Below are 27,844 nucleotides of genomic sequence, written 5' to 3'. Positions count from 1 at the left end.
ACCGAACTTGAAAGATAATAAATGTTCATTGTTTCAAGCTGCTAAATTTGGGGGTACTCTGTTCTGCAATAGTAGATAACAAATAGACTCTTTTTTCACCCTATGGTTAAAGGTCTGCTCTTCTCTAAGGAAAGGGACTCGAGTCTTCGGTCTGGTCCATCTTGGGACTACAAGAGCCACCACAGGACCCACAGGCCAAGGCACAAACCACAGACACTGGGCCAGACTGCCTGTGTGCTCACAGGCTGTTTATTTATCCAAGAGTAAGGAGGAGAGAGAGGCTTTAGAGAACAACCTGATGCCTCAAGGTGGTGGAGCTGAGGGGAGACATGAATGAAAGGCTTCTCTGTCTCTTGCCGTGTGCCCCAGGGAGCTCCAGCTTCAGGTGCGGCCTCTGGGGACATTTTAGGTCTAGGAGGGCCAGCAGTTGTTAGCTGGGGTCAGGATCCCCACAGGGGCACATACTAGGCTTGGAATGGCTTCTGTGTACACAAAATATCTCTCCACAAAAGGCACTGTTGGGGGTGGGGGGAGCTGCAGGGACACTCCCCCATCACTGGTGGGATCCGCTGTGTCCTGAGCTGGGTCTCTGCCTTCTTGATCTTCTCCTCTCCCTTCCCTCAGCCCAGCAGCAAGCAGGCAATCAGCGGAAGGCCAGGTCAGGCCATGCGGTGGACACTCCCTCTTCAGGGCTAATGCATCTGACCACCTCTAGGCTAAGAGCCCCAGACGGGTGACCTTGGCCGAGAGGAAGGAGTGGATGATGAACACCATGGTTTTGGGGCACGAATGCAGGTCCAGCTGCTACAGGGTGAACAGAGAGAAGGGTCAGGAGCCCACCCAGCCTGGCCTCCAGGAGAGCATCACCCCTCAACCCCCTCCACTCACAATCTCGCCTTCAGCGCCCCCGAAGTCCAGGAATAGGAGACTGGCACCGTCGTCCGAGGACATCTGCAGCTTCTCAAAGGGCTGACGCAGCAGCACGGCTCGGGCCGCACCTGGCTCCGCCGCCCACAGTGTGAAGCCGTTGTCAATATGCACAGAGAGGCTGCAGGCACGGCCGTTCCACGTGCAGGCTGTGGGGAGGGCGTGGGCACGGGCACAGCGACACCTCAGAGACCGCAAGCCCTCCCTCCAGGCCCCACTGGCAGCTCCAAAAGTGGGGCTTGAATGCTACCAGGGGTGGGAAGCTCACTGTCTGACATGCCATTTGTACCCCCACCCTGTAGAGAGTCACCCACACTCTAAAACACAGAAGGATGAGTGGGCAGAAAACCTATACCCCACTTCCAGACCCACAGCCAGCAGCACCAAAGGAGGAAAGGGGAATCTTCAACTCTGCCTTGGACAGGAGGCCCACTCCCTGTGAAGGTAGACCCACCAAGCCTGGCCTTTGGAGACCTTAGGTGCCTACAGACATCTTGCCCAGTTAAATGTGAATTTCAGATAAGCAATGGGTAATTTGGACCTCCTTCAATTAAACAATTATTTGCTGTTTACCAGAAATTCAAATCCAAGTGAGTGTCCTGTATTTTTTCTGGCAACCCTACCCCAAGTGCCACCTGTCATATCCTCACCAGCGGAATCACAAAGCCAGGACAAGAAAACCCCTTGGAAACGAGTCTCACTACCTTCCAGGACACCTGTACATCCAAAACAGAGGGCCCTCAGAGACCCCAAATCCCACTCTTGATCCCCCTCCTGAAGCATCCTAAAGAAGGAAACTTGAATGCCCCTGGGGACAAGCGGCTCATTACCAGAAAGGCACTCCCAGATCCACCCAGCCCACCTGTCGACACCTCCTGCACACCCTCAGCGGCCCGGTGACAGCCATCCACCAGCTGGCGGGTCCAGGCAGCCAGCTCCTGCGGTGACTCCACGCTGAACAGGTGAGTGTCCACACCGTGGCGCGTGCCCGTGCGCAGGGCAAAAGAGAGCTCTGCGTCGTAGGGCACCGAGCCCTTGGAGGGGCCTGAGTGCACCAGCCTGGGGGCAGGGGGCAGGGGGCAGAGGGCTAAGCATGAGGCCTCAGGCAGCAGGGAAGTAGTTCTGGGCCAAGGGGGCAGTGACCAGGGAAGGGACCCTGAGACTCCTTTTCCACCCAATGGGGGGACAGGACATCCAGACGGTCACTGATGGAGTCAAGGGAGACCATCTCCTGCCCCCTCCTCCTGGCCCCCTCAGCTCCAGCCACTCTAGCGTCTTCAAACACGCCAAGCACACTCCTGCCTCACTCTGTTCCCTCTGCCCAGCATACTTTTCCCTGCTTATCTGCATTGCTTTCTCCGTTACTTCCTTCAGACCTTTGCTCAAATGCCATCTCCTCTGAGAAGCTTTCCCTGACTTCTCTGCCTAAAATGACACCTCAGGACTTCCCTGGAGGTCCAGTGGTTAAGATTCTGCGCTTCCACCTCAGGGGGCCAAGGTTTGATCCCTGGTTAGGGAACTAAGATCCCACATGCCACACAGCCAAAAAATAAAAATAAAACAGCACTTTCCCCTATCACTCACTAGCCACACTTTTCTTCATGGTACCAGAAATTATACTTACTTTTTCCTGTTTCAGTTGGCTTTTGATTGCCTTTTTCTCTAGAATATCATGTAGGGTACAAATGTTTGTCTAGCTTGTTCACCGCTATAGTCCCAGAAACTAAAACAATGCCTGGCACAAAGTAGATGCTTAGATTCTGTGGCCTGAATCAGTGAATCACTTGATTAGGTAGAACGTTCATGACCTGTTCATCCCTAGTAGGCAGCAGCCTCCTGACACGTGTGCCGGAACACAGCCGAGAGTGAGGAGACACGAGCAACAAGGGCCCACGCCTCTCAGCTCGACTCCCACGTGCTGTGTAACCTTGGGCAGTTCCCTGCCCCTCTATGGGCAGCAGACCCCAGAGTTCTACACCTTCGCCCTCTTTGGTCCTCACTCCACATGATTTCTCTTGTAGCTTCAGTTCCCCCTTGGAGCTGTTTCTGATGCCCAGTCTCCTACTTGGCAGCCCTAAGCAACAGACTCACAAGTTCCCAAGTTTCCTACCCAAGCTCCCTACCTACCCACCCCCCACCGACACTCTGGACTCAACATCTTGATCCAACCTCCTCCCTTTGCACTCCCACCCCCACTCCTACTGCCCACCCAGACACCAGCTCCAAAACTCCCGTTCATCCATTCATCAGGACACCTCCCTCACCCTCCCCATCTGGCAAGCACGAAGCCTGGTTAATTTTACCACCATGTGTTTTCCAATGCAAATGCGGCCTTTCTTCTCCATCTGCTGCCTCTCCCCACCTCCACTGTCTCTCCAGCATAACTGCTCCCATCCCCCTCCTCCAGTATATTTTCCGCATGACAGCCACACAGATCCTTTTCAAAACAGGACCCGATGAGACACCTTGCTCTCAGGTTAAAACTCTTCTCACTCTGCTGCCACAGCTCTTAAGATAAAGCTAACAGTCCTTATCCAGGCAACAGAAGCTCTGCAAGATCAGGGCCTGCCAACTCCCTGCCTTATTTCTCTCCACTTCCCAGACAGAGTCTACACCCTGGTTACAGAGAGCTCCATGAACCTGTGAGAGCTCTTCATGCTCCTTGCCCTTTGACTATATTGTTCCTTCTGTGTAAGATGCTTTTCCACCCTTCCTTAAATAGCAAATTTCCACCCATCTGCCAAAGTCCAGCTCAAATGTCATCTTCTACCTGAAGCCTTTCCCCACCCCCACCTGCAGGCCAGGTAGAGTTAAGTGGTTCCTACACTCTGCATTGTCAAGGCGGTTCCCAGGCCAGTCTCCTCACCAGGCTGGGTCCTCCCTGAGGACCGAGACCTCTGGGGACTGAACCAGGCAGCACCAGGTTGGACAGAGCAGGTGTCAGTGAGTGACTGATAGGACCTCATATCCTTCTGTTTCGAGTCCCCATTTTACAGATGAGGAAACCAAGGCCCAGACTGGGCAGAGACTCGCTTCAGCAGACTACCTGGGGAATAACTCAGCGTAGAATGGGGCTGGAGTCCCCAGCTTCTGAGGTCCATCTAGAGCATCGCGCCCCCTACCCAAGCTCTGAGTGGGACACACAGTCCTGCCCTACCCACTGATACCTACCTGGTGGTGATAAGGGGGGCAGTACGTGCCGGCCGGCTCAAGGCCTCACGGGTCTGGGGGAGACAGCTGTAGAGGAGCAGCTCCTTTTCGGTCAGCAGGGCCAAGGTGGGTGCCATGCCTCCGCTGGGCAGCTGCAGGAGGCAAGGCAGCAGTGAGGGGGGATGGGGAGGGGAGAAGAGAGGTGAGAGGGCCAGGGCAGGATGAGGCAGTGAGGGGAAATGGGATTGGGGTCACCTCTGGGAGAGGGGAAGAGAGGGGTGGAGGGGTTCCCGGGGCCCGGCAAGAACCTGCTCAGTCAGCCAGCCGATCCGTTTGATGTCCTGACTCCCGGCTGTGCTGGTGGCCGACAGCAGCGCCTGCAGCTCATCCTTGACCCGGAGCGTCAGAGTGTTGACCTGGGCTTGGATGGCAGCCGCCCAGGACTTGGCGCTAGCCTCATCCTTGGCCCTCAGGAAGAGAGTGTCCCGGCCATCGGCCGAGCAGATCTCCAGATACCTGCAGGCACAAGTGAGGTAGAGGGAGTCCCGTCCACTGGACAGGTGCCCAACCCTGAAACCTGAGCCAAGGGACCATCTCCCACAAAACCAGAGGAAACCACAGGGGATGCCCATGAGAGAATCAGGAGCGACTCTCACTGCAGGGCTCAGCCACAGTTGTTGGGCCTCATGGGGTTTATCTATCTTATCTTATCTTGGGATAAGGGACTATATCTCTCTCTCCAACACACATACACATACAGGCATATACACACAAATACACACACTCAAAAGTGTAGTAGTAGTGTTAGTCGCTGGGTCATGTCTGACTCTTTGAGACCCCATGGACTGTAGCCAGCCAGGCTCCTCTGTCCGTGGAATTTTCCAGGCAAGAATACTGGAGTGGGTTGCCATTTCCTACTCCAGGGGATCTTCCCAACCCAGAGATCGAGCCTGTGTCTCCTGCATCGGCAGGTCAATTCTTTACCACTGAGCCACCAGGGAAGCCCCACTACAAGGCACACTGTATGGTTAAAAAAGAAAAGAAAAAGCCAGGGTATGGTGAAGGGAAAGGGTGGGGAGACAAAAAGCCACATAGGCAAGTGTAAGGGGAAGGTCTCAAGGAGGTCCAAGAGGAGTCAGTGGCAGGGAAAGTACCTTCAAATGTTCTGTGGGGCTTTAAAGATTCACTCCCCTTTGGCATTTCCGTAACCAGTGAAGCGGGGCAGAAACTGGAGAATGACTCACACGTATCCATTCCAATCCCTTCACCTCTGCCTTCCTCCACTACAGATCTCCCCTGCGGTTAGCACTGGCCATCGACCCAATTCTGACTGATGAAATAGAATGAGAAGTCTTTGGGGAGGGTGTCCCTTCCCAACTGGAGCGCTCCTAGCTGTGGCAGTTAGTTTCCAAAGATGGCCTCCACCAAATTCATCTGTCCCTATATGCACAGTGTACCTCCCTCAGCAAGAGGCAAAGCTTATTTCTCCTCTCCTTGACCTTCTGACTTGGTTTGACAAACAAAATGTGGCAGAAGTGCCATTTTGGCATTCCTAAGCCATCACGAAATCCAACTACCCCAAGGTCACCTATGCTGAGAGGGAAAACAAGCTATTCACGTGGCAAAACCCTACAAAAAGAGGAATGCTTAGCCAGCCGCCAGCTGTTCAACCACCCCTGCTGAGGAAGCAGGCACACAGGTGAAGCAGCTGTCTTGGATTTGTAGCCCCTGCAGATGGCACAAGGAACAGAAGAACTGCCTGGCTAAGCCAGCCCAGATTACAGAATTGTGAAAAATATTCAACTGCTATCTTCTAAGCCACTAAATTTTAGGATGGCTGTTTATGCAGCAATAGAACAAAATAACAGGGGAACAATTCCTTTGTCTTTTGCCTTCTTCCTGTCTAGAATATGGACACATGCTTAGAGGTGCAGCTACCAAGCTATTTCCAAGAAGAAGAAAATCCATACTAAAAACGGCAGGAGGGGAATTCCCTACCAGACCAGCCATTAGGACTCCATGCTTTCACTGCCAAGAGCCTGGGTTCAATGCCTGGTCTGGGAACTAGGATACCATAAGCTTCATAGTGCAGCCAAGAAAACTTTTTTTAATAAAAATTGTAAAAGATGGCAGAAGAACCTGGAAACCTGATGCCTTGAGGGTATTCTTGACCATCAATAGCAGCCTAAATAGCTGACTGCTGGATTTCTTTTTTATGTGTGTATATATGTATTTTTGGCTGTACTGGGTCTTCATTGCTTTGCACTGGTTTTCTCTAACTGCGGCAAACAGGCGCTACTGTTTGTTGTGGGGCTCAGGTTTCTCGTAGCGGTGGCTTCTTGTTGCGGAGCACAGGCTCTAGGCACATGGGCTTCAGTAGTTGCAGTACCTGGACTCACTAGCTGCAGTACATAGGCTTAGTTGCTCCACAGCATGTAGAATTCTCCTGGACCAGGGATGGAACCCAGGTCCCCACATCTCCTGCTTTGGCAGATGTATTCTTATCCACAGTGCCACCAGGGAAGTCTTGGACTTCTTTTTAAACATGTGGAAAATTAACTCCTCATTTATTAAGCCATTGCTTGTCGGGGTTTCTGATGCTTGCACACCAGTGTAATCTTAACACTAAGTAAAAGTTCAAAACATTTTTCATTATGCGTTGGTTACCGAATGGTGTTCCTTTGACTGGGATATTGTGCTGATATGGAACCCCAGTTATATTCAAGTTACACATGTGTGCACAGGTCAAGCACATGTACATACATGCATATACACATATGGATAGTAACACAAATACACACAAACACATATGCACAGAACTGAATCCCTGCCTGTGCAAATGCTCACATGTACACACAAACACTTACATGCCATCCACACGTACACACACATAGAAACACAGGTACACACACGCTTCAGGTGACATCTGGGATCAGGCTGGGAACCACAACTAACCTAAAGTTCTATGAGTCGCAGGAAGGACTGACATCACCTCACCTTCACCCAACACAATAGGCCCCCAAGTGGAGCACCTGTAAGTGACCTGTGAATCACTAGTTCTTGCCTCACGGGGGAGGCTGGGGCTAGGGCATCAAGTAGGGATAGGAGGTCTGAACGCTGAACATTAATCAGACCCCCCTGGCCAATTTGGGCATTGACTGGGCATTAAACCTCAGCTGTAATTAGCACCCAGAGCACAGGCCTTCTACCCCACCCCAATACTGCACACCTCATTTGATCAACACGGACTGCATTCACCACTGTCATCACTCAGGTAGCTTCTGAAGCTGATAGGGCTACCTGGAATGAGGCATTTCCCTTCCTGGCTGTGTGATCTTGGGCAGGTTATTTTCTCCCTCTGTCCTTATCTTTAATAGCGGGGTGAAACAACAGGACTTTGCTCATAGGGCTGCTGTGAGAGTTAAATTCAATTGTGCATGATAAGTACTCAATAATGCTGGCTAGTATCAATCTTATCATCAATGTTAAGGGCTGCTCAGATGTGAGCGATGGTAACCTTTCATGGCCCTGAGTGAAAGTTACCAGGTATCTTGTAACCTCGGCAGAGTTGGAAGAGACTTGAGGGGATCACTGAGTCTGATATCCTTCTTTCATAAGGGAGAATCTAAAGGTTAGTAAGGAAAAGGGCCTAGTTCAAGGAGAACCAAGACTGGAATCCAGGACTCCTCTGCAGACCAAGTTCCTCCTCAGATATGAACTACCCAGAGGAAGAAGAAAGAAGAAAAGCACACCATCATCCCCATAACTTCACTCTTATCTCCATTCAACAAACATTTCTTAAGCACTCACTACGTTCGGGCATTGTGCTTGTCACTTGCAACACAAGGGATCTTTCCTTTGGCCCCACCACCTAACATGAGGGCACATCTGTCTGAGTCGCCCCCTATGCTAGGCTTACCTGGTCTCTGGGTCTGTAGGGGTGCACCTCCTTGAGACATATGCCATCTTCAAGGACAAGTGTTTGGCATCACGGAGGTCCCGGGGTGGGGGGGCAGGGGAGGAAGGCTGCCGCTGAAGGGGTGAGGCAGGAGGCGAGTCCCAGCCAACCGAGGTCCCGCTGGCAGAGTTCTTGAAATATGGTGAGACCTCTTTCATGTACTTGACTGGTTAGGGGAGAGGTCAGCAGTTACCACCATGACGTGGGCTTCCATGTAGCACATGTAACAACTGTCTCTAATTCATTAAATTTTAATTTATGTCCACTTCCCTTTCCTGGTGGTTCAGATGATAAAGAATCAGCCTGCAATGCAGGAGACCTAGGTTGGATCCTTGGGTCAAGAAGATCCTCTGGAGAAGGGAATGGCTATCAATTCCAGTATTCTTTTGTTTTTTTTTCAACTCCAATATTCCTGCCTGGAGAATTCTGTGGACAGAGGAGTCTGATGGGCTGCAGTCCACTGGGTCACAAAGAGTCGGATACAACTAAGCAACTAACACACACACTTTCACATCACTATCCTACTCTAGGCTAAAGTATCTGACAGGGCTGCATGGTAGAAACTTCTGGATGCAGGCCAACATTCATCCTTTCACCTTTCTTATTCATAGACCCATGGCCACCTGCTGGACTACATTTCACAGCCTCCTTTGCAGCTAGGTATGGCCACATGACTAAGTTCTAACCCCGTAAGTTTAAGTGTTTAGAGTTTCAAAATGACTGCTTAAAGAGAATGGGCAATAACTGCAACACGGCAGTGAGCAAGCACCAAGACAGGAGTCAGGAGACAGAACTGCTCTGCCACTGTCCCCCTGTTTGCCTCTCTCTCTTCAGTCTTCTCATCTGCTAAAAGGAGGGTCTGCATGAGGTAGTCCTGTGGTGGAGGCTGCCAATTTTCCTCCAAAATAGTGATAACCCTTCAACTAAAGACTCCAATTTCCAGGTTCCCTTGCAGCTATAAGTGCCCATGTGACCAAGTCTGGCCAAAGGATGAGAACAAAAGAGATGTGTTAGGCTACCAAGTCCTGCCCATTGAAAAAGGGGGCACACCCTTCCTTTCCCTGCCTTTTCCCCTCACAGGGTTGAGCTGGCTGAAACACAGCCTGGTAGAACACCATCTTGACCAGGAGAACATGAGCCACATTCCAAAAGGCTGACCAATAAGACAGAAGTAAATGGATTCTGAGACTCTGGAGATGCCATATCAGACTTGACCTGCTACCTAAGAAAGCAAGGAGCTTCTATTATATTTGTGCCTGTACTTAGTCCTTCAGTCTGACTCTTTGCAAACCCATGGACTGCAGCCTGCCAGGCTCCTCTGTCTATGGTATTTCCCAGGCAAGAATCCTGGAGTGGGTTGCTATTTCCTTCTCCAGGGAATCCTTCCAACTCAGGGACCCAACCTACGTCTCTGGCACTGGCAGGTGGATTCCTTACCCCTGAGCCATGGTAAGTCCATGGTAGCCATTACCAATCAATTAAAGCTGATTGATAATAAAATATTTTGGTCCCTCTTACTCTATCAATTGGGTGGGTTTGGCTACAAAAAATAGAATATGTGATACTAGTGCCTTAAGCAAGAAAGATATTTATGATTTCATGTGACAACAAGTCTAAAGGAAAGCAATTTCAGGGTTGGTTCAGTCACTCAATGACATTGGATCCCGGACAGGCATCCCTACCATCCTCCTGGCCTTCCCCTCATGACCACAGGATGGCTGCAACAGAGTCAAGCCGATGATTCCTTACATGACAAAACCAGAAAGGAAGGAGATAGGCAGAAAAAGGACTGTCAACTCATCAGTTCAGTTCAGTTCAGTTCAATCGCTCAGTCGTGTCTGACTCTTTGCGACCCCATGAATCACAGCACGCCAGGCCTCCCTGTCCATCACCAACCCCCGGAATACACTCAAACTCATGTCCATCGAGTCGGTGATGCCATCCAGCCATCTCCTCCTCTCTTATCAAAGAGGTAAATACTTCCATGAAACCTTATATTTCACTGGCCCAACTGGACTGGCATGCCAACTTCTAGCACAATCATTAGTAAGAAGGAGTAGTCATGATTGATTTAGACCAATCACAAGTCAGCCTCTGGGGCTGACTGAACATTAAAGTGAAAGTCACTCAGCCATGAGTGACTGTTTGCAACCCCATGGACTGTAGCCTGCCAGGCTCCTCTGTGACCAGAATTCTCCAGGCCAGAATACTGGAGTGGGTAGCCATTCCCTTCTCCAGGGGATCTTCGCAAGCCAGGGATTGAACCCATGTCTCCCACACTGCAGACAGATTCTTTACTGTCTGAGTCACCAGGGAAGCCCTGAGCATGCTGAGGCTGCTGCTAAGTCGCTTCAGTCATGTCTGACTCTGTGCAACCCCATAGACGGCAGCCCACCAGGCTCCACCGTCCCCGGGATTCTCCAGGCAAGAACACTGGAGTGGGTTGCCATTTCCTTCTCCAGTGCGTGAAAGTGAAAAGTGAAAAAGTTAAGTCGCTCAGTCATGTCCGACTCTTCGCGACCCCATGGGCTGAAGCCCACTAGGCTCCTCGGTCCATGGGATTTTCCAGGCAAAAGTTCTGGAGTGGGTTGCCATTGCCTCCTCCTGGGGCTGAGCATATTCCCACCAATTAAATCAGGCTCTGGTAGCATGGAAGAAGGGGAAATGGTTGAAAGGCAGGCAACCAGGATGTCCACCACATCTGACCCAGCATCTGGACTGTCCCCAATTCTGATGAGCAGCAGTCTCCTTGTCTCTGAAATGAGCTACTAGGAGGAGAGTGTATATGTCAAGATGGTTGAAAGTCTTGCCCAAGGGACTTCCCTAGTGGTCCAGGGGTTAAGATTCTGCACTCCTAATGCAGGGTGCCTGGGTTTGATCCTGGTCAGGGAACTAGATCCCACATGCTGCAAGTAAGAACTGGTACAGATATATATATATATATATTTTAATATCTTGCCCAAGCACTGGTCTTTCTTCTCCCAGTCAGGCTGTCCCCTCAGCTGTCCTACTGAAGAATGCCTATGCCTGCTGGCCCTGGGACAGCCTCTCTTCCTCTCTTCTCAGCCACCTCTACCTCCACGGCCATCTGGTTTGTTGGCCATCTGATGCCTGCAGTCAACGCCCAGTCAGTATTCTCTGGTTGTGAGTGGACAGACCAGGAAGTAGAGGGAAGAAGTTCTTGGCCCAGCTCCCTGGAAGAACCAGATAAGTAGTTATTTCTGTCACAAGAGACTGCTCAGATAGGATCCAAGGTAAACAAGGGTGAAAGTGAGGGACGGTGTTGGAAAAGAAGTTATGTTGAAAACAAGAGCAGAGTTTTTTTGAAAGAACTAAGCCTAGGTTCAAAGACTGAGAACTAAAGGCTAAAAGTGACTCATCCTCGCCATTACAGCAATGACTTACCCAAGAGTATGTCTCAAGGGGCGACAGAGGTGGGACACATCACAGTCTCTCTGTCAGTAAAACCATTTTTAAAAAACCCTACTTTTTTTCCTCCTTGCTAACAGGAGAAGGAAATGGCAACCCACTCCAGTGTTCTTGCCTGGAGAATCCCAAGGACGGCGGAGCCTGGTGGGCTGCCGTGTATGGGGTCGCACAGAGTCGGACACGACTGAAGCGACTTAGCAGCAGCAGCAGCAACAGAACTCTGAGCCCTAAAGGCTGGGCTTCTCCACAGCCAGAGGGAAAATCTTAATTGGTTAAAGCTAATCATGATTATTCCACCCTTCTTGTGATTGGCCGAGAAAGGGGCAGATAATACAATTCTGTCCAATGAGCTGTGAGGGAAAATATACTCCTTTCCCTTCCTCTCCTCCAGCCTTTAGAAGTTGCTGGAAAGCAGGGAGTTTGTTCTAAAGCAATGATAGTCACTTTGACCACAGGACTGGGGTCCACACATTGAGGAATGCAAGGCCTTAAGTTAATCCACCTTGGAGCCATGCTGACTTTAGGTATTCTGGAAGAAAACCTATTTTCTTCAACATTTAAGCCTCTTTGAATGGGGTTCCTGTTACTTGCAGACAAAAGCATCCTAACTAATGCAGCACCCGCCCATCCCCCACCCCCACTCAGGGTGCAACTGATATATCTCCCTTATATATTTAGCTACGCCCCTCCCCTGCTCAAAGCCATGCTCTGGCTCCCTGCACTCTTCATCCAACTTCAAGGTTTTCCAGGACCTGAGCCCTACCTACCTTGCTGGCTTCACCTCCAGCCACATCTAGCCCTCTAATCCAATCATACTGACCTGCTCAGAGCTCTCAGAGTAGGAGCTTCCAAACACCTTTGAAAATGTAGCTTCCCCTGCACAGAATGACCTTAGTACATGGTTAGGGGACAGGTACTCTCAGACTTGAATTCCAGCTCTGTCTAGCTGTGTGGCCACTGTTGTTGTTGTTTAGTCGCTAAGTCGAGTCTGACTCTTCTGTGACCCCATGGACTGTAGCCCACCAGGCTCCTCTGTCCGTGGGATTTCACAGGCAAGAATACTGGAGTGAATTGCCATTTCCTCCTCCAAGGGATCTTCCCAACCCAGGGACTGAACCCATGTCTCCTGCATTAGCAGGTGGATTCTTTACCACTGAGCCACCAGGGAAGCCCCTGGACAAGGTAATTCACCTCCCTGGCCCTCAATCTGAATAACAATGAATACCTTAGAGAGACAGTAGAATTAAATGATACGATGTAAAACACTTGACACAGGTTCTGCCCACACTCCTTAGAACTCTGCTGTGCTTCTGTGTGCTGGGGCTTTCTTTCTCACCAAACTGGGAGCTCCTAGAGAACAGAAGGGGCTTCCCTGCTGGCTCACATGCTAAACAATCTGCCTGCAGGAGACCCAGATCCGATCCCTGGGTCGGGAAGATTCCCTGGAGGAGGGAATGGCAACCCACTCCAGGATTCTTGTCTGGAGAATTCCATGGACTGAGGAGTCTGGCAGGCTACAGTCCATGGGGTCACAAAGAGTCAGACACAACTGAGCAACACACACACACACACAAAGAAGACACAAATGGGGTTTGATTTGAACTCTGAGTCAGTGTTCTGTGAATGGAGAAATGAATGCCAGGACAGAAAAAGTTCATTCAACGAGAAGTTGCCCAGGAGGTCCCAGCTCAGCCCAGACACTGCCCCTCAAGAAAACCTTCCCAGATGCCCACTAGATCCTGCACACCCACCACCTCTGCAGGTTCCTAGACCCCACTTCCCTATATGTCCATGTGGGAATCTGTGTCCTTCTCCAGGCTGAGAGCACTGGGAGGGCAGGGACCTTGACTGACTGGTCCCTGTTATCCCTGGAATTCAGCAGGGATCTCTGACGCTATGTGCTCAGCAAATGGACATTTGTCAGTTTTGAAACCAGAGAAACTGCTAGGAGCCTTGCTCGCTCAGGCCATCCTGGAACTGGGTCCTCCTTCTCCTTGCCCACAGGAACACACTATAAATGGACAGCACACCAGCTGATGTCTGAAACAGGGCTGGCATTTCACAAACCAACCGGCCTGTCCCAGGGTGGGGGTGGGGTCCTGAAGGCCCTGGAGTGTGGCCGTAAATAGCCCAGCTCTGAGGTCTCCTCCCTGCCTCTGATTTCTGCCTGAGTCACCCGACCAAGCAGGGCGGGGCTGCCCAAAGGCAGTGGCCCGGAGAGCTGAGGGCAAGAAAGTGGCCCTGTGGCCAGGATTCTCTGAGCCTCCAAGTATAGACCCAGTTGGTGTCCACACCCTCTCCAGCCAAACCTCTGGCCCAGGAACCTGGTAAACAGTGATACTTGGGCCCTTCCTCCTCAGGGAAGCAGAAGCAGACACACACAGGACACCCTGCCCTTTCCAGAGGCCCCGATTCCCAACTCTGCCAAGGAGAGAAGCCAGCAGTGACCCCGAGGAGCCAGGAACAGATTCCACAAGAAACACAAGGAACTGGGAGTTCCATGGTAGCCTGCTGCTGCTGCTAAGTAGCTTCAGTCGTGTCCGACTCTGTGAGACCCCATAGACGGCAGCCTACCAGCTCCCCCATCCCTGGGATTCTCCAGGCAAGAATACTGGCGTGGGTTGCCATTTCTGGGCTTTCACTTCTGTGGCTCGGGTTCAATCCCTGGTCAGGGAACTGAGATCCCGCAAGACACATGACATGGCCAAAAAAAAAAAAAGTAAAGAAACACAAGGGACAGAGACAAGGCAGAACACTTTGCCTGGCCCAGGACAATTGGGAGGGAACCTATGTGTTGCAGAGAGAAGGGGATAAATCCCTTCTTGCTCAACACAGCATACCCAGTGCATATCCTGGTGCTCAATAAAGGTGTATGACTGAATGTCTTGGTTTTGAGTCTTGGCTCAAGTCTGACCTCTAAGCTCAGACTGTTCCTTGTCTGTTCAGTGGGTGGTCACTTACTTGCCCCTGCCTGAAAATACATGATCTATCTACTTGCTTACTGTCAACAGCCTCTCTCCTCAGTACAAAATGTAGGTTCCACAAGGGCAGGGGCCTGTTTTCTTTATTTACTAGGATATCCCCAGCACCTAGAATAGTACCTGACATATCCAGGTAATTAAGAAATACATTAAATAAATGAATATTGACAATCCTGAGGCTTCCCAGGCTAGAGACACTGAATTGGGCTCTCAAGTGATGCAGGCTTGTGTTTAACTTCCCGGTTCTCTGACTTTGAAGAGGTGACTTGACTTCTGTAAGCCTTTATTTCTGCATCTTTAAAATGAGAGTAAAATATATCTACCTCCTAGCATACTGAGATCCAACACTTGTAAAGCACTTTGCCCTGCCTGGCACAGAACAGGTCTTCAACAAATCGTAAGGTGGTTGGTTATTATTTCTGCTGCTGTTCTTAGTATGACAGTATAAGGAGATGAACACAGGTGACAGACAAGGATTTCAATCCAGATCCTGTCACTTGCATTCTGGCCTTGGCAAGTCCCGAGGTCTCTCTGAGCCTCAGTTTGCCTGCCTATATAGTTGGCACTGATATGCCAGCTCTCTGAGTACGGCATTCTGAGGATTCTAGTCCAGGCTGCCCACCTGTCCACTCAGGATGTTGTGACATCTCTTGGGAAGGGATGACCTTTGAGGTCCTGTTAGTCCAGCAAGGCTGGACTATAAATAGTTCCCAGTCATTGGCAGGACCTGCAGCAGAGCTGCCTGGGTTGCCTGGGGCAACACTCTGGGGCATAAAATCTCATCCTCCACACCCTTGTGCAGTCGTGTCCAACTCTTTGCGACCCTATAGGCTGTAGCCTGCTAGGCTCCTCTATCCATGGGATTCTCCAGGCAAGAATACTGGACTGGGTTGCCATGCCCTCCCCCAGGGGATCTTCCCAACCCAGGGCTCAAACCCCCATCTCTTATGTCTCCTGCATTGGCAGGCAGATTCTTTACCACTAGCACCACCTGGGAAGCCCTATATGTGCAGTATAAGGGGCACCTCTATCAAGATCCTAAAGGCACACGAACACTTTGAACTTGCAGTACCCTTTCCAGGAATCCTCTTCAGATAAATGTTCACAGGTGCACAAAGGGGTCGTGACACCATTGTCTATGGTGCAAGAAGCTAGAAACAACATGAATTCCTTAAATATGGTCTTGCTAAATACAAGAAGTGAGTTCCTTGGCAGATCACTCAGTCCTGTTCACAGCTTTATCCCCAGTGCCTACACTGAGTCTTGGCATAAAACAGGGGCTCAGTATATATTGGTTAAATGAATGTCTGAATCCCAATAATGGGATATTGTGCAACCATTAAAGAGAATGAAACAGAGCTACATGAGCTGAGTTGGAAAGAGGTCCTCAACTTGCTCAATGATAAAAACAAATATGGAAACTTCTCTCTGGAAGTGTGTGAAAATATTAGCCATGGGTAACATTAATCTATGAGAAGACAATTGCTTTGCACTTTCCTGGGGTTTTTTTATTTGTGCTTAGTCACTCAGTCATGTCCGACTCTTTACTGTAACCTGCCAGGCTCCTTGTTCCATGGAATTCACCAGGCAAGAATACTGGAGTGAGTTGCCATTTCCTTCTCCATTTTTTAATTTAAGTGTATAATATTTTTGACATTTTAAAAATTCTATTTTTCAAAAATACACCACATTCCAAACCATCTTAGCCAGGATTCAAAGACAAGGCCCTCATCAACTCAAGAAGCCTACTAGGATCTTAGTAGTGAGAGAAAGAAGCACTTATTGAGCACCTACTATATACCAAGCATGAAAGCTCAAATCTCACTAACACATCATCACTTAACCACACCAATTCAAGGAGACTGATCCATTGTTAAACTGTTCTATTTACCAGTTGAATAAATTGAATAAACTGAGTCTCACATAGATGACATGGCTTGCAGTACAGTATAAATATAGAAGAACATGGGTTTTGACATCTGACAGATCTAACTTCAAATTCCATCTCTGCCTCTGTGTAACTTTGGGCAAGTAGCTTCACCTCTACAAGTTTCAATATTCTTATTTATACAATGAGATGAATGATGTACCTTGAATCATAGGGGTAGTTTTGAGGCTCCAGTGAGATACTTACAGAAGGCATTTAGCACAGTATCCAGGACACTGTAGGTGCTCAATAAACAGCAGACATACCATCACTATTATTAACATTCTTATCATTACTGTTAGAATTCCCTCTGCTACCATCAGCAACCAGCTCATATTGCTAATGGAGGCCAAAACCTGCCCCCAGAGTCCCACAAGCATTTTAATCAAAGATCCAAGGAACAGGCCAGAGCTGGATTAAGCCAAATTTTGTCTGTGGGGAATCATATGGCCCTAAGCCATGTATGTGTGCCAAATTAATGTTTTCTTGAGAACAATGATTAGAACAACAGGTCTTTGCAGTCATGGCGGGGACTGGACAAGGGCTCCATTCACACCTCTGTTCCCAGGACAAGAGTCCCTCCGGCACCTCTCAGGCACAGCTACACTCACCGAAACTGAACAGGGTGACCTCAGATTAGCTGCATCGGTTAACAACATCCCACTTTTGACAGCGGTGATATATGGAGCCAAATTTCAGGCAGGATATGTGGCAGTACCCGTCTGTCAGAGGACGGGCTGGCAGGGACCTGGTCTTGGAGTTCTGAAGACTCATAACGGAAACTCTCAGGAGTCAGTCCAACCTAGCATGAGCCTGGAACCCCCTTTTAAACATTTAGGAACGTCAACAGCAATTGAGGAGATTAAAGGCAAAGTAGAATCAGAGATGTCCCCTCCTAGGGATCACTTCCCCCAAACTCACCGGCATCTAGGCTTGGCGCCAGGCCTGGGGATCTGAGACAAACTACACATGATTCCTGCCCTCAGAGACCTTCAAGTTTGCTGGAGAAAACAAAAATTGCTGCTGCTGATACGATGATGACAAAGGTTGACATTGATCAAATGCTTATCGTGTGGAAGACACTGTGCCATAAACTTCAAGTGCATTGTCTCATCCTTATAAACAGCAAAGAAAATAAACATAAATGAGTGCCTACTTATGCACACTGGCCTCGGCACATAACATGGATTATTTCTTAATCTTGCAAACTACCATGAGGCAGGGTCAACAGTGGCCTCTGCAATCAGAGAAACCTAGGTTTGAATTCTTTTTTGTTGTTGTTGTTGTACCGCATAGCATGCAGGATTTTAGTTCCCTGATCAGGGATTGAACCCCTGCCCGTTGCAATGAAAGCAAAGAGTCTTAACTACCAGGATGCCAGGGAAGTCCTTAGATCTGAATTCCGAGTCTGCCAATTTATTAGTTGTATGACTTGAAGGAAGTTACTTATCTTTAACAAATCTTGGTGACTTTGTCTGTATAATGGGGATTATAGCAATTCCTACTATTCTTTGTATTTTTATGTACACACTATTCTCTGCCTGTATCTTTTAAAAGCCTGATCTTTATGTGAGGTGAACCTTCTCTTCTTTGCACAAAGTACTAAAATTGACTTTATTCATTTTTGTCCTTTAGCATTATTTTTTAATGCATCAAAGGCTCCCTGTTGCCAGCCTTGCTGGCGGGCTATGGAGGGAGTGGAGGCATTTGACCATCCTCCCTTTTCCCCCAGGCACAGTCTCCAAGCGCCTGGCTCCAGATCCCTGCACACAATGGGCCTCTCTAAGAAGCAGACAGAGGAGTACTGGCTGCCAGCTTGGGCCCAGACTCTGGTCAAAAACACATCCCCGTAACTGAGAATAGGCTCAAGACACTTGTGCAAAATCCTGACCTCACAGAAGAAAAGGTCCAGAAGGCAAGCTGGGGTTGCTGAGTCCCTTAGGCCGGGGATATAGGGTTCTGGCTGGCAACAGCAGTTTGCCAGTGACAGCTTTCCTTCTAGGATGTTCTCAGGGAGCTCTGTACCCACCAAACCCCAGACCTCAGGAAAGATGCCCTGCTACCCTGCCAAGTTCACATCCAAAGGATAAGCCATGGCTCCTTGGAAAGTGAAAGTGAAAGTCACTCAGTTGTGTCTGACTCTTTGCGACCCCATGGACTATACAGTCCATGGAATTCTCCAGGCCAGAATACTGGAGTGGGTAGCCTTTCCCTTCTCCAGGGGATCTTCCCAACCCAGGGGTCAAACCCAGGTCTCCCACATCGCGGGCAGATTCTTTACCAGCTGAGCCACAAGGGAAGCCCAAGAATACTGGAGTGGGTAGCCTATCCCTTCTCCAGCAGATCTTCCCGACCCAGGAATCGAACCCAGGTCTCCTGCATTGCAGGCTCTTTACCAACTGAGCTATCAGGGAAGCCCTTAGCTCCTTGGAGGTGGCCTTAAGAAGTGGGATGAGGGTGGGGAAGTTCTGAAAAGTGTGATCACTGATAGGGTGCTGGGGACGAACCTAGGCAGCTGGACTGGGGCAGCTGCCTGTTCTCCACAAACTCCCCCAAGTCTCAAGGACCAGCCACAACCCAGCATCTTAGCTTCCTAACATCTTCCAGGCTCTTCAGATCACCCGTGCAATTCAAAGATTCTTGACCCCAGTTCTCGCCTCCAGCCCTTTGCTGCCTTGGGTGGAATTATCTTCTTCTACAAGCCTACTGGAGAGCAGCTGAGACAGACTTCAACTAAGAAAAAGCTGGGGGAAAAAAAAAAACTAAATGGCAACCCACTCCAGTGTTCTTGCCTGGAGAATCCCAGGGACGGGGGAGCCTGGTGGGCTTCCGTCTATGGGGTCACACAGAGTCGGACACGACTGAAGTGACTTAGCAGCAGCAGCAGCAGCAACAAGAAAGCTACAACATCAAATGCATGTGTGCATGCTCAGTCATGTCCGTCTCTTTGCAACCCTATGGACTGCAGCCTGCCAGGCTCCTCTATCCATGGGATTCTCTAGGCAAGAATACTGGAGTGGGTTGCCATGCCCTCATCCAGGGGACCTTCCCAACCCAAGGATCAAAGCCTCAGCCTCCTGAGGCTTCTGCATTCACAGGTGGTTTCTTTAATGCTGAGCCAGTTGGGAAGCCCCACAACCTCGAGACTCTTCTTTTATCCAAGCCTGCTTAGGTCAAACCATCATGATCTCCCTTCTGCTCATGGCCCCAGCCTCCTTGCTGCCATTCTTTTCTTCTTTTAATATTTATTTATTTATTTGGCTGCCTCAGATCTTAGTTGGGGCCCACTGAATCTTCACTGCATCATGACGGAGCTTTCATTCCGGTGCGCAGACTCTGTTGTTGCAGCACGCAGGCTCAGTAGTTGCTGCGCACAGGTTCAGTTGCTCCAGGCATGTGGGATCTTAATTCCCTGACCAGGGATTGAACCCACATCCCCTGCATTGGAAGGTGGATTTTTAACCACTGGACTGCCAGGGAAGTCCCTCCTTGCTGCCATTCTGCATCTATTGTTGCCTCCTTCCAAACTGGGTGGATGCTGTAAAGCCCAAAGCTGATAATGTGAGCCCCTGCTGAAAAACCCATGAAATAGCTATTTCCCTCCAAATTCCTTTATTCTGGCACTCAAGGCCCTGCAGGATCTGTCAATCTGAATAGCCTCCTCTTTCTCCACCCACTTCCTCACACCTAAGCTCAGATAAAGCTGAATTACTTCCCAGGCAGTTCCCCAGGTAAGTCAAGTCATTTCACCCTTCCCTTTTGCTCGGACAACTTACATTCCTGGAATGCCCTCTCTACCCCATTCCCACCTCTGCTTATTTTTCATAGGGTGCCAGCATCCCTCCTCCAGGAAGTCTTTCCTGACCACTTAGAGAGAGGAGACCACTGCTTCCTCTGACCTCTAGGCAGACTCCATCTCAGCACCCATGACAAGATGGTGATCCAGTAGGTTTGCTTAGCTATCTGCTCCATGAGACAGAATCTCCTTGAAACCACTGAGTAGAGCAGTATAAAGGGAGGAGGAGAGAAAGAGAAAGCAGGAGAGCGCTTTCATCCAAAAGGAAGGAAAAATACGTGAAAATTATAAACAACTTTATGCCAAGAAATTTGGCAGCTTAAATGAAATGGACAAATTCCTTGTAAGACATAAACTACCAAAACACATTCATGGAAAACATAGATCATCTAAATTGTTTAAAGACATTAAAATCGTGACTTTCCTGGCAATCCAGTGGTCAGGACTCTGCACTTCCACTGCAGGGGGCCTGGGTTTGATCTCTGGTCAGGGAACTAAGATCTCATATGTTGTAAAGTGTGGCAAAAAAAAAAAAAAAAGACTTTTCTATAAGGGTAACTTCCCTGGAAACTGCTACCAAATATTTAAGCAGGAAATAATACCAATTCTATGTAAATATGATGGGACAGGAGAGGAGTTACTAACAGAAAAAGTGAAAATGTTAGTCTGACTCTTTGCAACCTCATGGACTGTAGCCTGCCAGGCTCCTCTGTCTGTGAAATTCTCCAGGCAAGAAAACAGGAGTGGGTAGACATCCCCTTCTCCAGCCTACTATGTGCCAAATCCTATGCTGGGCAAGAGGCAGGCCAGGCTCCACCCAGCAGCCTGCAGCAGGGCTTGCTAAGGAAAGATCTTGCCCAATGAAAAGCTTTAGAGAACACAAGTGCTGGAGACCCTCAGTCCTGGGATGGTATGTAAGTATATCTCTTTCCTTCTCTATCTGCACTAAACATTGCAAATCAATTCCAGCTCCTTTCTGCTGAGTTCAGATAAGACCTCCCAATGTTTCCAAATATGGAACTCCCAGGAGCCACCAAGGAAACTGACACTCAGAATGAAAGCTATTGGACATCTCTGATCTAGCTTAACCCCAGCAGATTCGAGATCTGAGGCCCAAAGAAGATGAGGGTCTTGCCCAAGGCCAGATTAATTACAGAGCAGACAGGATTGTAGATGCTGATTTTAAAATGGCTTGTGTGGAATCAGTTCCGTTGCTCAGTCATGTCCATGAACTCCATGGATTCTTTCGACCCCATGGACTGCAGCACACCAGGCTTCCCTGTCCATCACCAACTCCCAGAGCTTGCTCAAATTCATGTCCATCAAGTCGGTGATGCCATCCAACCATCTCATCCTCTGGCGTCCCAATTTTAGATAGTGTTCATATTTTGTCCCCCCATTCAATAATGGGCTCTTTTAGGCAGGCCCTGGGTCCAGTTTACCTTCTACCCCAATGCTCTGCACACTGGGTACATGGTAGGTCTCTGGAAAGGTATCTTGGCTTTAATGACAAAGGAGTGGAGTGAATGAGGTAGACAGAGGCTTGGGTATCCGTCCCGATACCAGGAAATGCTTCAAATGTCTAACACTCAAAGACACTACCTTCTCAGAATGATCCACACTAAGAACCCAGAAAGACATTCTCTACCTAAAGATGAGGAGGGGAGGGGGACCTCAGTATGGATTAGAAATGTGTCTATGGTAGAAATTTTACCGTCTATGAACTAAATTTTCAAACAGCAGAGACTAAAAGAGCTTTTCAAGTCAACCAAAATATGACATTTTGATAAATTTCAACTATTTCAAACTGCATTACTGGCTATAAATATCAAAGTGATGAGGCATGTGGAAAGAAAGTCTCCTATATCCATCTCCTTTATGTGTGATCTCGTTATTTAACTTTGCTGTTAAAATATGATTGATATCTTTAAGCTTTCAGGGATCAATCCTGCAGAGTCAGCTTTAAGTGTATATTTAAAAATGCAACAGCAGCATTTGAATAGACACACAGTACATTTAAATAAATGATAAAATGTAAAAATAAAATAAAATGAGAGAGAATCGAGGTCAGGGCCATAAGAATGCCAAAGATCACCCAGGCATCCAGAGCCTGTTGGTTTCTATAGCCTCTTGGAGACCTCTTTAGCAACCTATCAGGACCTGGGCCTGGGGCTCAGTGCAGCAGCTTCGCTGGCCATGGCATTCTCCATCAGCCCCCGCCGCCTCCCTGTGCCTGTTCTGGGCCAGGAGCCAAAGACACATTCCTTGGGCCCCCATGGCTTCCGGAACTGACAGAGTAGAATTTGACAAATGGGCTGAGCAAAGCAGAAACCTCCTGACAGAGATGGCAAAAGGCAGAAGCAGGACCACCCCAGCAAGAGACTATAACAAGTGACGGGAAACTGAGGCTGGGAGAAAGCAAAGGTCTCACCTAAGACCACACAGTGAGGGGAGAGTGGCAGGGAGCCACTAAGTTTCCCTCCCCTCCAAAACATATTCCTCTTGGATCCTAGTAGAAGTAGCCAATGTCCTGCTACATAAAAGCCAAGTACCCTCCCAAGGCAGGATAGGTCACAGGGTTCTAGGGTCCCTGGGTGATAGGAGGATTCAGAGTTGAGAGCTCCCCTGGTTTCTCAGGCAAGATTCTAAGTCTCCCCTTGCCCAGTCCCCACCCGTTTCTTCCCTTGTGTCACTCACCGAGTGGCAGCTCCTACCATGGACCTTTCATCCTAGTCCCACAAACCCAGCAAGGCAGAAGTTATATCCCTGCCCTACAGATGAGAAAACTAAGGCTCAGGGAAATGAAGTGACTCACCAAGGTCAAACAGCTAGGGAGTGGGAGAGAGGAAATAAAGTCCAGATCTGTCTGGCTCTGAAGCAACTTTATCCCCACCACACCAATGTCTCAAGGCAGGTCTCCAAGCTCTGTTTCTGTTTTCAACCCTGCCCACCTCCCAGACCCCACTGCTTGAGGCCTGGGGGGGTTGTAGGGAAGAACTGAATACCCCTGGGGTCCCCAGTGCTTACCCTCCAGCACCACCTCTTTGCCTGTCTTCTTCAGGATTTGCACCGCCTCGTCATGGGTGGCAGAGGAAAGGTCCTCCCCATTCACAGACAGGATGGCATCTCCCACGAAGAGGGCCTCCGTCTGGTCAGCTGCCAGGCCCTTGAAGATCTTGGAGATGAGAATAGGCATCTTGTTCTCTCGGCCCCCTGGACAAGCACAGAAAGAGGGAGAAACTGAGGCAGATACTCCAACACTTGTGAGTCACAACAAGGCAAATTTATTTCTGAAGGTCTCCCACCGTGGTCAGCCCAGTACTGGGAAAGCGGCAGTGCAGGGCAAAGAGAATCTCAGAAAAGAGCCTTAGAAGTTTGGGGCACTAATGATACCTAAAAGGCATTTTCTAAATCTATAATGTTATAAAGGATCTTTTGGTTAAGTGCTTTGGGTGGTCACCGGTGTTTGAAGAACTTACAAGATGCTTCAATAACTTCTTGTTTTTTATTTTAAGTGAGTTTCCCATAATGGGGGAACCCACTGATAACCTCTAATCGAGAATAAAGATAGAAGTCAGTTACTGCTAGGGCCACAAAACTAAGAGCTTCAAAACCTAGGTCTCAGGCTAGAAACCAGGGCTTTAAAGTCTAGAGATTTCAAAAGGCTATCTGAATCGCATCTCTGATGCAAAAAGACAAAAAAAATCAAATATTAATACATTTTACCATATTGTTTTATTTATAAACTCTTGAATGTCCTTTGAAAATAATAAACAATGATAACAGTTCACATTAGTTCCACATACCAAGTGCCAAGCACCATGTTAAATGCTTTCAATCTTGTCTCATTGCATCTTCACAACACCCAATCACACAAGCATGCTCAGATTCCTATTGGGAAGGTTGAAGTGTGGAGAGAAACCCCTTGTCCAAGGTCACCCAGCTAATTAGTGGCAAAGACAATATCTGAACCTAGGTTTCCTGGCTCCAGAACCAACACTCTTAACGCTCTGGTAGGTTGCAAGTCAGGCCCTCAGATACCACACTATTGCTCCATCCTCAAAGATGAGGAACAAGTGGGAAGGAAGGTCATAATTTCAAGGTCACTCAACAGACTGGTGGCAGAAGTAGGACTGGAATGCCTCTCTGGACCCCCACATAGGCCCAGCAGTTTGCTCACTGCAGTGCACAGAGCTTGAAGCCTATTAAAGAAAGGAGTTTCTATTTAAATTGAGTTGGCCAAAATGTTCATTCGAGTTTTTCTATAAGATGATACAGAAAACCCCAAATGAACTTTTTGACCAACCCAGTATCTATCTGCCTTCTTCCACCTGAAACTAGGGACTTCAGGTCAGTTTGAATCCATGGCCATTCCTTGATGCTTTGGGCTGGGCTGGACCCTAAAGGAAAGGTCAACACAGCAACAGGAGTCCAGTCTCCAAACATAAAGAATTGAATGGAGCTGGTATTCCCTCTGACACCTCCTAACAGTCCCTTTACCCCCACCTGGGAGTATGAAGCTTGGGAGTAACTTTATGTGACCTTGAAAAGTCCTCTTCCTCTCCAAGACTCAGTCTATCTGCAAAATGGAACGCTATATGAACATTAAGTTCCTTCCTGCTTTAACACATAGTGCAATTTCTGCATTGATCTGTTGCCCTATCCCACGCTGGTGTCTGAGGGAAAAATAGGTGTCCACTCCCCGGCTTTCTCATTACCCCCTTTTAGATCCCTTTGGTTGGTTGTATGGAAGTTTGCCCTTCCCTGGGGAAAAATCAACTTCTCTGAACACTCTTTTTTTTTTTGAACACTCTTTAGTGGCTTGATAACTGAGGTTCAAATCCCAGCTCTGTCACTCACTGACTGTGTGATCCTAGGAAAATCATTTTACTTTTCCAAGTTTCAGTTTCCTCACCTGCTAAATGAAGATTATACTTTCTATCTTTTAGTACTTGTTGCCAGGATGAAGTGGATCCTGAGCCTAGAGTACTGGGCATAGCACTCGGCACACAGCGGTAGCCAAGTCACCACCATCCCCACCCCCTCAGGAAGGAATGGTGAACTCAGAGGCTGGGGTGTGCAGACTTTTCAGCACCAGGTTAGTTACTTTGGGAGTCTTTCCTGACCTTCATTTTTCCTCTCATCTAACAGCAATAACTATCTAGACACCTATTATGTGTTGGCAGAGTGAGAATTTTGGACTCCTATTTTCATAGAAACATCCCAATTCTATCGTTACTTTCATTATATAGTTGAAGAAACTCAGGTCCAGCGACGGGAAAGGGCTTCCCAAGTGGCACTAGCGGTAAAGAACCCACTTGCCAATGCAGCAGACATGAGAGACGTGGGTTTTATCCCTGAGTCAGGAATATCCCCTGCAGGAGGAAATGGCAACCCAGTATCTTCGCCTGGAGAACCCCATGGACAGAGGAGCCTACCAAGCTACAGTCCATGGGATCTTACCACACAAGTTCACACAGGTGATTCTGGACTTCAGTCTGGGTTGCACCTTAAAGAAAGCTGTCAGTACTAGGGACTGACACCTCATCTCAATTCTGTGATGGTGGACAATTAGGACTCTTCACCTACATATACAGGTTTCCTAGGTGCTCAGATTTCCAGGTCCTTTCCGGTCTCCTGTCTGTGAGCCCAGCCCAGTTGGCACTTCCACCTAGTCTCCACCCCAACCATGCTTCCTACTCCAGACCTTACCCCTCCTTCCCTTCTACTTTGACTGTATCTTGAAGACTTCCTCCTCCTTTCCCTAGTAGCACCCGAGGCCTCAGTCTCCCTTCTATCCTCTGCTCTCCTGGGGTCCCTCTTGTCCTTGATTCCCATGCAACTCCTGAGAGGCAATCAGTCTCAGACCTCTTTGCCTCGGCACACAACTCCCCACCCAATTGTCCTTGGTGTGCCCCCAAAGCCGTCCACACCTGTGCCTTCTGACTGAGCCCTCAAAGCCCTCTCCGACCTTGGTGCTCTGGTGCCCTCGGTTCTGTCCTCCCAGACGCCGTTACCCGGACAGAAGTCCACCAACTCCAGTCCTCAATACGCTGCCAGCCCCCGCGATCCCTGCGCCTTAGCGTCCCACAGACACCAAGACCCGTGCCCTCGGTGCCTCCGCGCCCACCTTTGATGCTGATACCCAGCCCGCCGGCGTCGGCCTTGCGCACCGTCACGCGGCGCGGCTGGAGCAGCAGCGCCTCCGGCAGCGGCGGGGACGCGGCGCCCGGCTCGGCGGCGCCGTTGAGCTGCGCGGGCTCCGGCTCCCGCTGGGCACCGGGCTCCGGTCCGGGCTCGCCGTCGGCGGGGCTCACAGTCAGCGCGTCCTCGTCTAGACGGAGCAGCACCCGCTGCCACCGCTCGCCTTCAGCCCCCGAGCCTGCCCCGGCGCGCAGTTCCAGCAGCCCGGTGCGCTGGGCGCGCCTGCTTGACGCCATCTTCGTCTCCGAGCCCCCGGGCCGCCGCGCTCGCCCTCCCCTGCAGTGCCCGGCCCGCTCCGACCCAGCGCCCAAAGCTGAGGGCAGCGGGGGCCCAGCTGGGCCAGCCTCCACCCTACCCCAGGCCGCTGGGGGTGGAGCCTCGGCGGGCGGGGCTGCATGTGGGTGTGGCTAGCAGCGAGGGGCGTGGCCACCGGCAAGCTAGAAGGGGCTGTGGCGGGCTGCAAGAGCCAGAGGATGTACTGTGAGACTACATTACTTTGCCCATATAGTAAAAGCTATAAGGTCCATATAAGTCCATATAAGGTCCATATAGTCAAAGCTATGGTTTTTCCAGTCATCACGTACAGATGTGAGAGTTGGACCATAAAGAAGGCTGAGCGCCGAAGAATTGATGCATTCGAACTGTGGTGCTGGAAAAGACTCTTGACAATCCCTTGGATAGCAAGGAGATGAAACCAGTCAGTCCTAAAGGAAATCAACCCTGAATATTCATTGGAAGGACTGATGCTGAAGCTGGAGCTCCAATACTTTGGCCACCCGATGTGAAGACCCGGCTCATTAGAAAAGACACTGATGCTGGGAAAGATTGAGGGCAGGATGAGAGGGGACGACAGATGAGATGCTTGGATGGCATCACCGACTCGATGGACATGAGTCTGAGCAAAATCTGGGAGATGGTGATGGACAGCGAAGCCTGGCCTGCTGCAGTCCATGGAGTCTCAAAGAGTCGGACACGACTGAGAGACTACAACATGGGCATGGGGACATAAGGGTCACCGAACGGGACCCAAAGTTAAGGCAATGAGAGAGTGAAGTGGGGTGGGCGGGGCTCTTGGGGCCCGGCTTCGTGTCTCGGGCTGGACCCAAAGATCCTGTGCAGGAGACAGCCGGGCGAAGCTGTCGAGGGCCGAGGTCGTAGCTCACAGCCATGGGATCACGAGAAAAAGAGAACCATGGATCGTGGTGCGAGGTTTTGGGCTTTGAGGTGGGGCTGCGTATGGCGGAGCGCCGGACTGCAAGGACAGGGCTTGAGTGTAAGAGGTGCACTTGACATCGAGCTGCAAGGGACTTCGCAGGCGAACGGCTAGTGCAGGAGGACATTTGCGGGTTTCCGATTGTGGGGCAGGAACTTTGGTCTGTGGGCATGGCTTAGTGTGGGGTGTGGTGTCTAACGCTGACAGGCCCCGCCCTCTAGGATAAGCGCGATGCTGGCTGTTGAGGGACTGGGGAAGG

General features: G+C 49.7%; 1 protein-coding gene across 1 annotated transcript; it reads right to left on the bottom strand.

Annotated features, from left to right (window-relative positions):
- Positions 1–222: 222 nt before the first annotated feature.
- Positions 223–26,749, bottom strand: SNTA1 (syntrophin alpha 1). The gene is made up of 8 exons (XM_055435570.2): positions 26,299–26,749; positions 23,196–23,381; positions 7,997–8,201; positions 4,386–4,593; positions 4,099–4,229; positions 1,790–1,986; positions 889–1,076; positions 223–804 (listed from the first exon to the last, which is right to left on the bottom strand). The coding sequence occupies exons 1-8, from the start codon at positions 26,606–26,608 to the stop codon at positions 712–714; spliced, it is 1,518 nt and encodes a 505-aa protein (XP_055291545.2). The 5' UTR covers positions 26,609–26,749; the 3' UTR covers positions 223–711.
- Between the last annotated feature and the right edge of the window lie 1,095 nt (positions 26,750–27,844).

This window comes from Moschus berezovskii, chromosome 15, assembly GCF_049115385.1.
Source record: "Moschus berezovskii isolate FMDL1 chromosome 15, NW_MosBer_1.0, whole genome shotgun sequence".
NCBI classification, from domain to species: domain Eukaryota; kingdom Metazoa; phylum Chordata; class Mammalia; order Artiodactyla; family Moschidae; genus Moschus; species Moschus berezovskii.
The sequence above is the reverse complement of the archived record's forward strand: the minus strand, read 5'-3'. Positions and strand labels throughout refer to the sequence as shown.

What these genes read in the sequence shown, in the direction of transcription:
- SNTA1 (XM_055435570.2), bottom strand. Translation starts at nt 26,608, where the DNA reads ATGGCGTCAAGCAGGCGCGCCCAGCGCACCGGGCTGCTGGAACTGCGC. An exon ending in GCTGGGTATCAGCATCAAAG is followed by an intron (nt 23,382 to 26,298) that starts GTGGGCGCGGAG and finishes GTGCTTGTCCAG; the next exon opens with GGGGCCGAGAGAACAAGATG. An exon ending in GGGGCGCTGAAGGCGAGATT is followed by an intron (nt 805 to 888) that starts GTGAGTGGAGGG and finishes TTCACCCTGTAG; the next exon opens with CAGCTGGACCTGCATTCGTG.